The sequence below is a fragment of the Oryctolagus cuniculus genome, chromosome 12, assembly GCF_964237555.1.
Source record: "Oryctolagus cuniculus chromosome 12, mOryCun1.1, whole genome shotgun sequence".
NCBI lineage: Eukaryota > Metazoa > Chordata > Mammalia > Lagomorpha > Leporidae > Oryctolagus > Oryctolagus cuniculus.
The window spans coordinates 78,610,647-78,623,790 of record NC_091443.1 but is presented as its reverse complement, the minus strand read 5'-3'; the positions used below and the strand labels follow the sequence as shown (position 1 = coordinate 78,623,790).

The 13,144-nt window shown below is 40.3% G+C and overlaps 1 protein-coding gene across 5 annotated transcripts in view; it reads left to right on the top strand.

Moving 5' to 3' along the window:
• NEDD4 (NEDD4 E3 ubiquitin protein ligase) overlaps nt 1–13,144 on the top strand; it is a 147,107-nt gene that overhangs the window by 48,003 nt on the left and 85,960 nt on the right. Inside the window, exon 1 of one of the 5 annotated variants that reach the window (XM_070054227.1) lies at nt 2,960–8,043. The exons of the other annotated variants lie outside the window; for them this stretch is intronic. Within the exon in view, the coding sequence (XP_069910328.1) occupies nt 6,511–8,043 (1,533 nt within the window). The 5' untranslated portion in view covers nt 2,960–6,510. Of the gene's footprint in view, nt 1–2,959; nt 8,044–13,144 lie in introns of those variants that run through there. 5 annotated transcript variants of the gene reach the window in all.

Below are 13,144 nucleotides of genomic sequence, written 5' to 3'. Positions count from 1 at the left end.
CCCCCACTTCCAAAAACAGGAATTGTCCTAGTAATGAAAATATTGTCAGTGAACTCTTTAACGAATAAGCAAGAGTACTTTTTGCTGTCCAAAGAGAATTCATCACGGGCTGGCCATGTGATTTTTTTTATGGCCTAGTGATAGCTGTCAGTGATTCGGTTATCAGCTGTTTTCAGTGGCAACAATTTTGTTTTCTATTTGCATTTCTCTTTTTATATAGGATAGGCAACATCTCCCTCCTCCCTCGCCCCCGCTCCATTTCTGCAGGTCTGTTTTCCTTCTAGATGGGACCAGGTGAAATTTAGTATTGGTGTTTTCTTTTCATATCATGAAGTTTGTCTAACAAATTTTGACTTTGAATGTGAAGACAACGATCTGTATGCCTACTACTCAGCTTAGGGACTGGAACATTCCCAGCACCTTTGAGGCCCTCCTTGTCTCCCCCCACCCATCCATAGTATCACCTTTTCATGCTCCACGAATGGTAGCCACTGTCCTGAATTTTGCTTACAATTTCTTTGCTTTTAGAAATATTTTTAGTCATACATGTCTTCAAAAAGTTTATGGGAAATAGAATTAAATGATACATTTATTTGGGGGGCAAAACTGAACCTTTTTATATGAGGGGACTTCAAAAAGCCATGGAAAATGAATATTGGGCTGGCGCTGTGACACAGTGGGTTAAACAGCTGTCTGCAGTGCTGTGAGCCAAATGAGCACTGGTTCAGGCCCCAGCGGCTCTATTTCTGATCCAGCTCCCTGCAGATGCATCTGGGAAAGCAGTAGAAGATGGCCCAAGTCCTGAGGTCCCTGTCATTCCACAGAGGAGACCCAGGAAGAAGCTCCTGGTTCCTGGCTTTGGACTGGCCCTACCCCAGCCATTGCCACCATTTGGGGAGTGAACCAGTGGATGGAAGATCACTCTCTCTCTCTCTCTCTCTCTCTCTCTCTCCCTCTTTCTCTTGTTCTTTCTTTCTCTCTTTCTCTTTCTCTCTATCTCTGTCTTTCAAATAAATAAATACATCTTTAAAAAAAAGAAAATATTTTTTAAAAATCTATGCATACATTTCAAATTTTTTTGCACCAAAATAAATTTGTCTTCTTTTTTATTACTTGAGAGTCACTGAAAGAGAACACAAAGAAAGAGAGCTCTCATCCACGGGTTCACTCCCCAAATGTCCGAAGTAGCGATAGATAGCCTGAAGCCAAGAGTAAGGGTCTCCATTCGTGTCTCCTGTGTGTTTGGCCAGGACCCAAGTACATGCCTCTCATGGTGTGTATTAGCAGGAAACTGGAGACAGGAGCTGGAACCGGGACCCAAACCTAGGTACTCTGACTTAAACCACTAGGCCAGATGATTGCCTCTACACTTATCTTTTAATTCCATTTTCCACAAAGTTCCATAAAACCCACATGTAAATCACTAAAAACATTTCATTGCATATTTTAAATTTATAAAACGTTCCTCTCCCAATGCCTTTCCCATCATGTTTTTGCTTAATGATGCATTTGTGAGATTGTCCCATTATGACACATTTTCACCTATGCACAATTGTCCATCATCAGCAAGCATCATAATACCATCATTTGTTAATCCTTCTTAATAGACAGGAGTGTTATTATTTCTAGTTTTGGTTTTTTGATATTTTGTGAGTTTTGTTTGTTTGTTTTTGCTATTAGTTGATAAACATACCTGCTGTGTCTCCTCATGTACTTGACCAAATGTATCAGTCGAGATACTATGGATTACCCCTCCAAAGCATTCTTTTAAAGTTCTGCCTCTGTTAGACAAATCATTCAATTCTTCTAAAAGCAAATAACAGCATTTTCCTTGCTTATCTGAAAAGTGTATTATGATGATATAGTGACTGTGAAAGCACTTGGAAAATTCATCATGATACAGTTGTCAAGTGTTGCCTAACATTCATGGACGTATGCATTTAAAGCTCTCAGATGCCACATTTTTTGTGTTCACTAAGTATGCTATTTGCATCTATTGTATTAAATGCTCTGCTATGCATTAGAAATAGAATTTTCTTAAGGATCTCACTTTACCAGCCAAAGGGAGCCAGAGATCATTAAAATTGGAAGGTGTGTGTCAGTCTAGTTTTCTGTTTCCAGTCCTAGCCGGTAATTGAAATAGAGATCACCTGAGACTTTGTAGCAACTATAGCCTCTATGCCACTGTCTTTATTCTATGGCGTTTCCAGCCAAATTAAGGACATATCATTTTCCTTGCAAATTCTCTTTGGAAATGTATAGTGAGGAGCACAGATACAATTTTAAACAGAGACAATTTCTAGTCATCTGGAAAACATTTGCAATATAAGCGATATTTGCTTTCAAGAAAGAGTAGGCTGATGTATTCCTGTTTTTTTTTTTTTTTTTTTTTTTCCAGCCCGTTTTAAGGCGTGAGGATTATAGTCAGTTGGTAGTGGCGATAGTGGTGGTTCTGTTCATAGAGATGGGACATTTCAGAAAGGTGTGCCTTTAAATAAAACTGCCCGCCAGTACACAAGTTAGTGACAGGCAGGCTGCAGATTCAGATAAGTAAAGATTAATGTTTCAGACTGGAGTCGGAAATCTAAAGGGCAGCAGAGGAAGCTGGAGACCCAGGCAGGGTTTTCTGTGTTGAGTCGAGAGGCAGTATTGCTTATTTCTTGGGAGAGCTCTGACTTTGTTCTGAAGCTCTTCACTGATTGGATGAGGCAATCTGCTTGCTGTAACTTCCTCTGATTGCAATGTGGATCACATCTAAAAAGACCCTCACAGCAGCATCTGGGCACCATAGCTTAGCCAGGTTGACACATAGCATTCACCATCACAGTGGGTTTTGGCCTTCATAGTTCTGCTCAATCATTAGGCTTACCCAGAGCTTAACCATACCACATTATTTTTTGGCAAACAGTCAACAACCAAATAGCTAAGACTCTTGGGTCAGAAGTTTGAATTCTTTTTTTTTTTTTTAAGATTTATTTGTTTATTTGAAAGAGTTACACGGAACGAGAATGAGAGGCAGAGAGAGAGAGAAAAGTCTTCCATCCGCTGGTTCATTCCCCAGTTGGCTGCAATGGCTGGAGCTGTGCCAATCAGGAGCCAGGAGCTTCTTCTGGGTCTCTCACACAGGTTCAGGGGCCAAGGACTTGGGCCATCCTCTACTGCTTTCCCAGGACATAGCAAAGAGCTGGATGGGAAGAGGAGGAGCTGGGACTCAAACCAGTACCCATATGGGATGCCAGCCCTGCAGGCAGCAGCTTTACCCTCTATACCACGGCACCGGCCCCAGGAGCTTGAATTCTAAGATAGTCTCCATTTCACTAGCCAGTCTTTTGGCATCTCCTGGATAAGTGGCTACTTTGACTGCAGATCCCTGTAAGAATGGTACAGACCCTGTGCCACTCCAGATCTGAGACAGCCTAACAAATTCTTCAACCTCTCTGCAATTTAAACTCTTACTTGGAGGACTTGAAAGTACCTGTGATGCTCTTAACCTTACTTTTTCTTGGCAGAAGCCCTCCTCTCAGTCAGTTTTGCAAGCATCATTCTTTTTTGTCCCGGTGCAGAGATTTTGAATATTTCTTTGGACATAGCACAGCTAGATTAACCCTCAAAATGTATGTGTGTGTGTGTGTGTCCATCTGTGTGTGTGTATATGTATATATTTCTGAAAGAAAGTGTTGGGCAGTCAGAGTGGCCACGGTGACATCATGCATGCAAGCATACTTCTAGCCTTCTGTCTGGTGTGAGTAGGCACTTGCTTTGGGGCCCCACACAAGCTCAGGAGGATCAGGAGAAATGTATAGTTATGGTATGGTACTCTGTTATGGCATTGCACTCTGGAAACTTAAAACCTACTTAAGGGACACGAAGCTGATGCTTGTAAGAACGGCTTGCCATGCACCCGGACAGATACCTGGAATTCATTACTTTATATTAATAATCAGAAGATCTCATTAACTGGAAGTTTTAGGCCACAGGCATGAGCATTTGTATCTCATTGATCAGCCTAGGTGGAAGTGATTCATTCTATAAGGTATTAGACCCCTAACTTAGTCCAAGAAGAAATGCTGAAGTCATTTGAAGGCAAAATAAAATATCAGGGCTCTTTGATCTGATAAGGGCCAGCGCTGCAGCTCAATAGGCTAATCCTCCGTCTGCGGCGCTGGCACCCCAAGTTCTAGTCCTGGTCGGGGCGCCGGATTCTGTCCCGGTTGCTTCTCTTCCAGTCCAGCCCTCTGCTATGGCCCGGGAGTGCAGTGGAGGATGGCCCAAATGCTTGGGCCCTGCACCCGCATGGGAGACCAGGAGAAACACCAGGAGAAACATCCGAAGGCTCCTGCCTTCGGATCAGCGCCATGCGCTGGCCGCGGCGGCCATTGGAGGGTGAACCAACAGCAAAAGGAAGACCTTTCTTTCTGTCTCTCTCTCTCACTGTCCGCTCTGCCTGTCAAAAATAAAAAAAAAAAAAATAAAAAAAGAATATTTTATAAAATAAAAGCGATAAGGAAATATTTACCGAAATCTGTAAAATTCATAAAGGAGGTAGGTCATGTAAAACCTAAATAAGGTAATAATTGTATAACTAAGTTCACAAACTGTTATCTGCACTTTAAAACACAGTAGTATCTCATTCCGGTTAGATGTAATTTGATAAATTCCCAGATTTCTATTTTGTGATCTTAATTGATTAAAAATACCATGTAGAAAGTTTTGATTGAAAACAGGTCTAGCTTAAGCAGTTTTCTTTTTTTAAACAAAGTGTGAGTATATGTTTTACATATTTGCTTTTACTTAGGAAAAAAAAACTGACTTAGAAAAATACAACTTGGGTGTAGTAGCATGTGGTGTAAACAGCTGAACTATTTTGCTTTTTACTTTCCTATGAATGAGCCAGTATATATTTATTACTGGAGTTCCAGCTATAAAATTCAGGTAAGGGGTTTAAATATACCCTAGAGTATTATTTAAAAATAAATTTGTTTCTTTCAAATAGAATACCAAGCTTGGTCTGTGACATTTGGGAGAGAAATTAAAATATTAAACTTTTATTGCCTAATAAACTTAAAATAAAGGTTAAATAAATACAAAGTAGAAAAAATATATGTACAAAATCACAACCTCTAAAAGAAACAGACAGTCCACTGTTCTCTACTGTGGGAGTTTTATCAGCGCCAGCAATTCCACCTGTAGGGCAGTGCCAGTCCTCAGAAATGTAAACAAATATGTACTTTGTTTATATAAAGAAATAAGTAGCATGGCTTGTATTTCTTTATAGATATCACACTGCTAAATGGATTGTTTCAAGGCACCAGTAGGGGCCAGCAAAGAGCTCTTAAGAGTTTTTCAGAACAGAATTGGCATTGAGATATGTTTATTTGATGTGTTAAATCCTTTTTAGACTTCTTTACTTACCACAGCACTCTTGTAAGTGAATGGATTGCAGAGACAGTAGAATAAAATATCCTATGTGCTCAGAATATATTGGGGTATAGTTCTTCTGCCTAATCTGCATATATTTTGAAAGGAATGTTTGCTTAGGCTGTTTCTTGGCAGAGTTTTAATAGTCAAAATACGAACGGCATCATTTAAAGACTGTACCACTTGGCTCGAAAAGAGCTTAAAATTTCAGCAGAAAATGCTTGGTGACAGCTTCTCAAACTTTTTTTTTTTCTCAGACCTATGCTCCATTCTTACAATAGCATTACCAGACTGGTTTCAGAATGTAATCCTTAAGCTTTCGCTTTTTATAACTGGTATTTGGAAGCTGAAGTACTTATCTGTTTGATTTAATGCTAAAAGTTTAATTCACTCCCCAAGTTTGGGTGTTTCCAAGTTTATACAACTGTTTGAATTTTCTTGTTAAACGTTTGTTAACAGCCCGGGTTCTTTCTACATTAACTAACTTGACTAGATTCCTAGTATGGCTACTATTTGGAAATTCAATCTTTGATTTGATACTCAATTACATGGGCTTTCATTCCTACCAACTTCCTGTAATTCTATACCTTTGGGTAAAAATATTAGTGGCCAAACTGCTGGAGAAGGTAAATGCACTGTGATTCACAGAGTTAAATGCTCATTTAGTAGAGCTGGGGTGAAAAAACACTGTTTCGACTTGAAATGCTAGAAGATTGTTGTTCTTGTGTTACTCATTCATGCAAATTGGAGAAGGTATAATTGAAACAAGGTTGGCTGTGTTTGAGTCAGTGTGCTGCAGCTGAGCTCAGCTTAAAGGTCGCTGGAAATCGAGTGCTTTGTAAGTGAAGGCATTTTGACTACAAGCGATTCAAGACATTTTGGAATCGTCAGTCTCAGGAATGGGCCGTCTTTTTCCTCCTGTGATATCTGGTATCTAATGGTTTACTGAGGGTAAAGGCTACTGCTTCGTGGCTCTTTCAGGCACCACCAATGATTTTTTCTTTTGCTGCGGTGCAGCTGCTTCTAGCCTGTCTCCCGACAGAGATCTTTGTTATGACTTTCAGCCCTTAACATGTTTGGAAATGAGAACAAATGGCACAAAGCTTACGATTGCACTTTGCAGCCAGAAGAAGTAATACTTACCCTTTGTCAGAGACCTCCGGAGATGATTTGGATAGCCATGTCCACATGTGCTTCAAAAAACCAACACGGATTTCAGCGTCTAACGTGGTGCAAATGAAGCTGACTCCCAGACAGACTGCCCTAGCTCCATTAATAAAGGAAAGCGTTAAGGCTCAGGAAAGATCATCTGTTCCTGCATCTGAAAATGTTAATAAAAAGAGCAGCTGTCTACAGATTTCGCTGCAGCCAACAAGGTACAGTGGATGTCTTCCGTCTTGCAGTGTCTTGGCTGATGGTGATGATGTGTCTTCGTTTGCTCGTGTCTTGAAGGATGACATTGACAGCAGTGCTGTGGTTGATAATGAACTAAGTGCTGTGAGTGATGGCAGCCTTTTGAGCAGTTCTGCCATTTGCAGTGGTAGCCTCAGTAACTTTTCAGTCAGTGATAATGGATCTTACAGCAGCACCGGTAGTGATTATGGGTCATGTGCAAGTATCACAAGTGGAGGGTCGTACACGAACAGTGTCATCAGCGACAGTAGTGGTTATACTTTTCCCTCAAGCGATGATACTTTTTTTGGTGGAAATTTATATTCTGACAGCACCTCCAACAGAAGTGTGCCAAACAGGAATACTACTCCCTGTGAAAGTTTTTCAAGAAGTACAAGTACTGTTCCTTTTGTCCAGGATGACTTGGAGCCTGGAATAGAGATTATGAAATTGCCATTGAGCAGGAACCCGAAAATTCCACTCAAGCGCTGCTCATCCTTAGTGATTTTTCCTAGGAGTCCTTCAAGTACCCCACCAGCTTCTCCAACAACCACAGGTACTCTTCCAAGCAAAGGCTCCTATCAAACTTCTCACCAGTTGCTCGTGTCTCCTAATGAAATTGCACATAATGAAGATGGTACTATTTCTAAGGGATTTCTTTCCACAGCCGTCAATGGACTTCGGTTATCTAAAACAACTTGCACTGCTGGAGAAGTGAGAGACATCCGGTCGCTTCATGGGAAGGGCTCATTGCAGAAGAAAATTGTCCTTTCAAATAATAGTCCGAAACAGACTGCCTGTGAGAAGTCGCCTGAAGGATATTCTTGCCTTTCAGTGCATTTCACCCAACACAAGGTGACCACAGTAGATGGCAAAACTACGAGTGGTCATTGTAAACCAGAGAAGTCGGGAGTTAAGCTTAATTCCGATTCAGAATGTAGCAAGCTTGTGCACAAGACATCTGCATGTTTGCCATCCTCCCAAAATGTAGATTACCAAGTAAATGTCAGTGGAGAGTTGGAAAGACCAAATTCACAGATAAACAAAAGCCATGCCATTTTACAAAGGAGTATTTCATTGGGAGGAACTTATCCAAATATTGCCTGTTTATCCAGCCTTAAGCACAGTTGTTCTAAGGGGGGACCATCTCAATTACTCATAAAGTTTGCATCTGGAAATGAAGGTGAAGTTGACAGTAGAGATGTCACAAGTGAACTGTCTAATTCTTGTAAGGTAAGTTTCCTTTGGTCTTGGTATATGATAATTTTACACTAGAATAGCTTACTGAAATATTTTGTTAACATTTATTAAGTTAGCATTTCCTGATCCTTAGCTACCAAGTATTATATAGTCAGAAACATTATATTTATAAATCCAAAGAATCTCTGATAGTTTTCTCACTTTGTTAATTTAGCAGTTTCCTGTATATTTTATATATATATATATTTCCTATATCTTTTTAAACCTCTCCTAAGTGATTTAAGCAATAAAATGTTTAAATGGCATAACAGCAAGTTTTAAATAACAACCTACTTCAAAACATTGTATCTTGGTTTATTTTTTTTCTCAAGTGGCGTACTATTTTATTAAATAACTCCTTATTTTATTCCTACTTTCAAAAATGCTCATTTGCTGTCCTCCCTTCCCTTACTATTGTGAAATGAAGTAAGACAGAATGTTTCTAAATGATAGTAAACAAAAAGCTATGTGAAGTGTGAAGATCTTATTACAAATGACTGTAGGAGAAAAATTTCCATAAAATATATGTATTTATAACATCACTGATGAAACTACCATACTGCATGTGCAGAGCAGAGGAAAACTAAGTGGCATCTGCGTCTGTATAGACCCCAACCACAGGAATTTTGTTTCCACCCTATTTTTCTTTAGCCACCAGTTAATACTGCCTTCTAAAATATAGCTCATTCTTTTCAACAATATTAAATTCTGAGTTTTCTATGTGTGAATTTGGTTTCAGTTGCTAGGCATTTCCCATAATTTTCTACTTAGCTTAATAATTTGTTGTTTTGACAGTTTGCTTTATTATACTAGTGATTTTAACTCTAGTAAATCTTAGCCAAAACAATTCTTTATATAATATGGCCTTTCCAAAGTATTTAAAGTATTTTGAACACAAATAGATTTTTGAGTTTCTGTATTTGGAAGCTCTTGCCAGAGTCTAGGAAATTTACAATTTTTCTCTGACTAAACCTCTTCTAGATGACAGGACATAATGGGTTTTTTCTTTTTGTGGGGGGAGGGACGTATCTGTTTGTGTTTATGTAACATTCGGTATCTGTATTAAAGATTAAAACAGAAAAAAAAACAACTTCTGGACAAGTAGTTTTAGGTCGATGTGAAGTAATAGCTCATTTGTTTTCTGTCTTTAGAGATCTGATAAATATAATCATTGTTGCCCATGCCCAAAGTTAATATAGGCAGTGTCTTACTGAGGATGAAATAAGATCAGATTTCAGATTCTGATGTATGTTTTAGAATTGCTCACTCCATTTAGAAAACTTGTTTAAAATCAGCTTTTGGGAGATTATAATCCCTTCAACTATTTTCCCCTACAGAAAGAAATGAAGTGACACTGTAAAGAAACATATTAAAAGCTGTCGATTTGAACCTGATACAAGTTGCAAATTTATTTTACACTTAATTAAATAATTAATCTGTAAAGAATAATTAATGTAATAGAAGTATTAATGCAGTTGATTTTCTGGCAATATTATAAGCTGGTTTTGTTGGTGCTTTTGAAAAAGGGTATTTTTAAAGGGCTTTTTATGGAATGTGAATTAAATGCCTTTTGCATTGCTGGGAATATACATTTTTAGCAGTTTTATTTACATCTAGGTATGCCACCTTAAATTTTTTTTGCAGTAATCAAACACCTAGTTTTGTGCAGATTTTATTTTATAGTGAATTATTGGATTATAAAATAGTGCAGAAGTATGCAGTTTGCCAGAGAGCTTTAAAGTAGTCCTCCCTTAAATGTTCATTAAACAATTTTGTAAAAGTATTGTAAACAGTAGTGACGGCTAAGTTCCTTTTATACTAGATCTAAATTGCTGTAATTGATAAGTAGTAAAGCAGGGACTTATTTTATGAGGAACACACTAATACTGCTTTTTCTAAACATAGCAGTGGCAACAATAATGGGGTTTTAGAAATAATCCTTTGTTTATCAATAATTATATATTAATCTAATTATAGTGGTATATTGTAACTCACTTATAAATAAACAGCTCCCAAAATATTTCCCATGTCTCCAGTTAGTCTGGGTTCGTATTCTGATATGCTGAGTCTGGACTCACAGTTAACAAGTTGATATTAGAGTAGCATTTAGTAATGTCAGCTATCTGTACCGAGCAGCCGAGAAATTAAATCACTGCTTTGCCCGGAGACCCTGGTTTCTAAAGCCCTGAGAGGTCTAGATTCTTTTCTGTGTGTTCAGCTACCAGTTTGCAGCAGCACAATATCGAGTTTCTGGCTGCCTATGATCAACAGCTCATTAATGACTAATTTTTAAAATCCAGTGAGAACTTTTACCTGTATCTGGGACACAGGCTCTGTTCTGTGTTTACAGCTTAGAATAAAGATGAGACTCTGCAGTCTGTGTGATAGTGTTTATTTGTAAGGCAGGGCAGAGAACATAACAATATCTGGCATTTGGTTACTGTATGTGCCTTTATTTGAACACTGGTACTTTTGTCAAGGCTGTGTAACGACTGTTGACCTGAAACTGGAGATTCAGTGTTTTATCATTGTGTGCAGTATTTTCTTAGCTCAATCAGTTGAGGAGCTAAGGTGCTTCTTAGGGCAGAATTTTTACTAGATTTCCAAAATCTGTATAGCAGTTACTTTCCCCTGTTATTATTAATTTTTAATCTTTTATTTTCTGTCTCCTGTATGATAATGTTAGCATACGCAGAGACTTCATTACCCTAGTATTTGATGTTTCTTAGTATTTTGCCCAAGCTTCTACATGTCTTCCATTCTTTGCTGATATGCATATTTTCATTAGAAACATATTTTTAGTTTTTGTTATAAACCTTTTTTATGCATTTTCTGCTATTTAATTCTGAGTAGGTAAATTGCTTAAACCTGCTGTAGCAGAACTTGGTTCAAATGTATGTCTCAATGAATCCAAAATCTTTAACACTAATCTCAAGATTATACCTTTCAGTCATTTCTCTATTTAGCTGTTCTTCCTAAAATAAATGTTTTAAATATATATTAATTTTAGCATCCCATTATTTTCCCAGTCATTATTTTACTAGACTTAGCAGAATATTCAGACATTTGGTTGAGTTTATTTTGAACAACACTTGATATTTTCTATAAAAATCAATGTAATTTATAAATATTGACTCTAAAACTGTGATGCAAAAATGTTAATGACCAGTTTTAGAAATTGGGTGAACAATGTATTTGTGTATTTCCTGGAACTGAGGATTGATGTTAATTTCAGGGAGGCTCAGGGAGCTGATTCTGGGCTTGGAAATACTTTGCATTCTCTGTAGATCTAGCTTCTTCTGTTCACGTGTCTATCACACATTTGAGTGCCAGGCACTGTCCCAAGTGCTGGGAATAAAAATGAATAAAACACATTCTCTGTTTTGGGGCAAGTCCCTTCTCGTCGACCTTTACTAGGCTACACACAGGCAAACCAAAAAAAATTTTTTTTTCAGTGTAATGTGCTAAAATAGAGGTGGATATGAAAGAGATCTGATAGTATTGTTCTGGTCAGTGGAGGAAGGCCCCACAGAGAGTGTGATGTTAGATAGGTGACTCAGAGTTCCCCAGGCAGAGAAATCAAGGAGAGCAGAGGGCAGGGCTTCTCACTCTCAGCACTCCTGGCATGTCTGGGCACCCCTACCCACCAAATGTCAGTAACACCCCTGTGCCCTAGAGGGATAACCAAACAAGACCTCCAGACTTTGCCCAATGTCCCTGACCTGAGAGGCACAGTTGCCCCCTCCTGAGAATCACTGCTTTAGACAGCAGCAGCTGCAGCAACACACACAGGGCTAGAGATGTGTAAGAACCACCGGCAGTCAAAGCAGCGGAAGGTGCTGAGGGCTGGGAGGAGATGAGGCCCTGCAAGTGGGCTGGGGTTGCATGAGGTCTGGTGCCTCCTGCTGGAGAGAAAGGGGCCCGTCTCCTGCTAACAGTACTGGTTAGGCAGTCCAGGGTCTGTGTTGTGGCAGTGGTTCAGCTGCCATTGAGACCCCGGCATCCCGTATCAGTGCACCAGGTTGGAGTCCCGGCCGCTCTGCTTCCAGTCCAGCTCTTTGCTAATGCACCTGGGAAAGCAGTGGAGGATGGCCCAAGTGCTTGGGCCCCTGAACCCACATGGGAGACCTGGATGTAGTTCCTGGCTCCTGGCTTCAGCCTGTCCCAGACCTGCCTAGTACAGACATTTGGGGAGTGAACCAGCACATGGAACATCTCTTGGACTCCCTCTACTTCAAAAAAAGAAAAAAAAAAGGCCTTAAAAGCTAGGTAGGCCATGGAAGACTTTATTTCAGAGTGTAAAGTGCTTGCTTTTATGTCTTTAGAATATGAGCTTTGGTGACACCATGCATTATCAACAAACCAGTCTTCTTTTGATAGACAGAGTTAGACAGTGAGAGAGAGAGAGACAGAGAGAAAGGTCTTCCTTCCATTGGTTCATCCCCGTAATGGCCGCCACGGCTGGCGCACCGTGCTGATCTGAAGCCAGGAGCCAGGTGCTTCCTCCTGGTCTCCCATGCGGGTGCAGGGCCCAAGCACCTGGGTCATTCTCCACTGCCTTCCTGGGCCACAGCAGAGAGCTGGACTGGAAGAGGAGCAACCGGGACAGAATCTGGCGCCCCAACGGGGACTAGAACCCGGGGTGCTGGCGCTGCAGGTGGAGGATTAGCCAAGTGAGCTGCGGCGCCAGCCCAAAGTAGTCTTCTTAACGTGGGTGACTGAGTGAATGGTGACATCATGACTTAGGGAGTTCAGGAGGAGGCAGACAGGGAAGGTGAAGAAGTCACCTGTTAGGTGGTGCAGAGAGGCTGTCCCCAGGTGCTGCGGTGTGTCTGGTGGGGCAGCTGGAGACAAGGTCCAGGCCTGAAGAAAAGCAAAGGCTGGGGAGGTAGGTTGGGCGTTAGGCAGAGGGTCAGAGCCTCAAGTGAGGTGGAGTTATCCGGGGAAAGCATGAAGCGAGATGGGGAGGGAGGGTAAGTCTGAATGCTGGGGCCCAGCAGCCTTAGCCACGTGGTGAAAGGACAGGTAAAGAGGAAGCGAGTTCAAGTCACTAGAGAGGCTGGGAGAGAATGGTGGCCTGCAGGGAAGGGGCGAG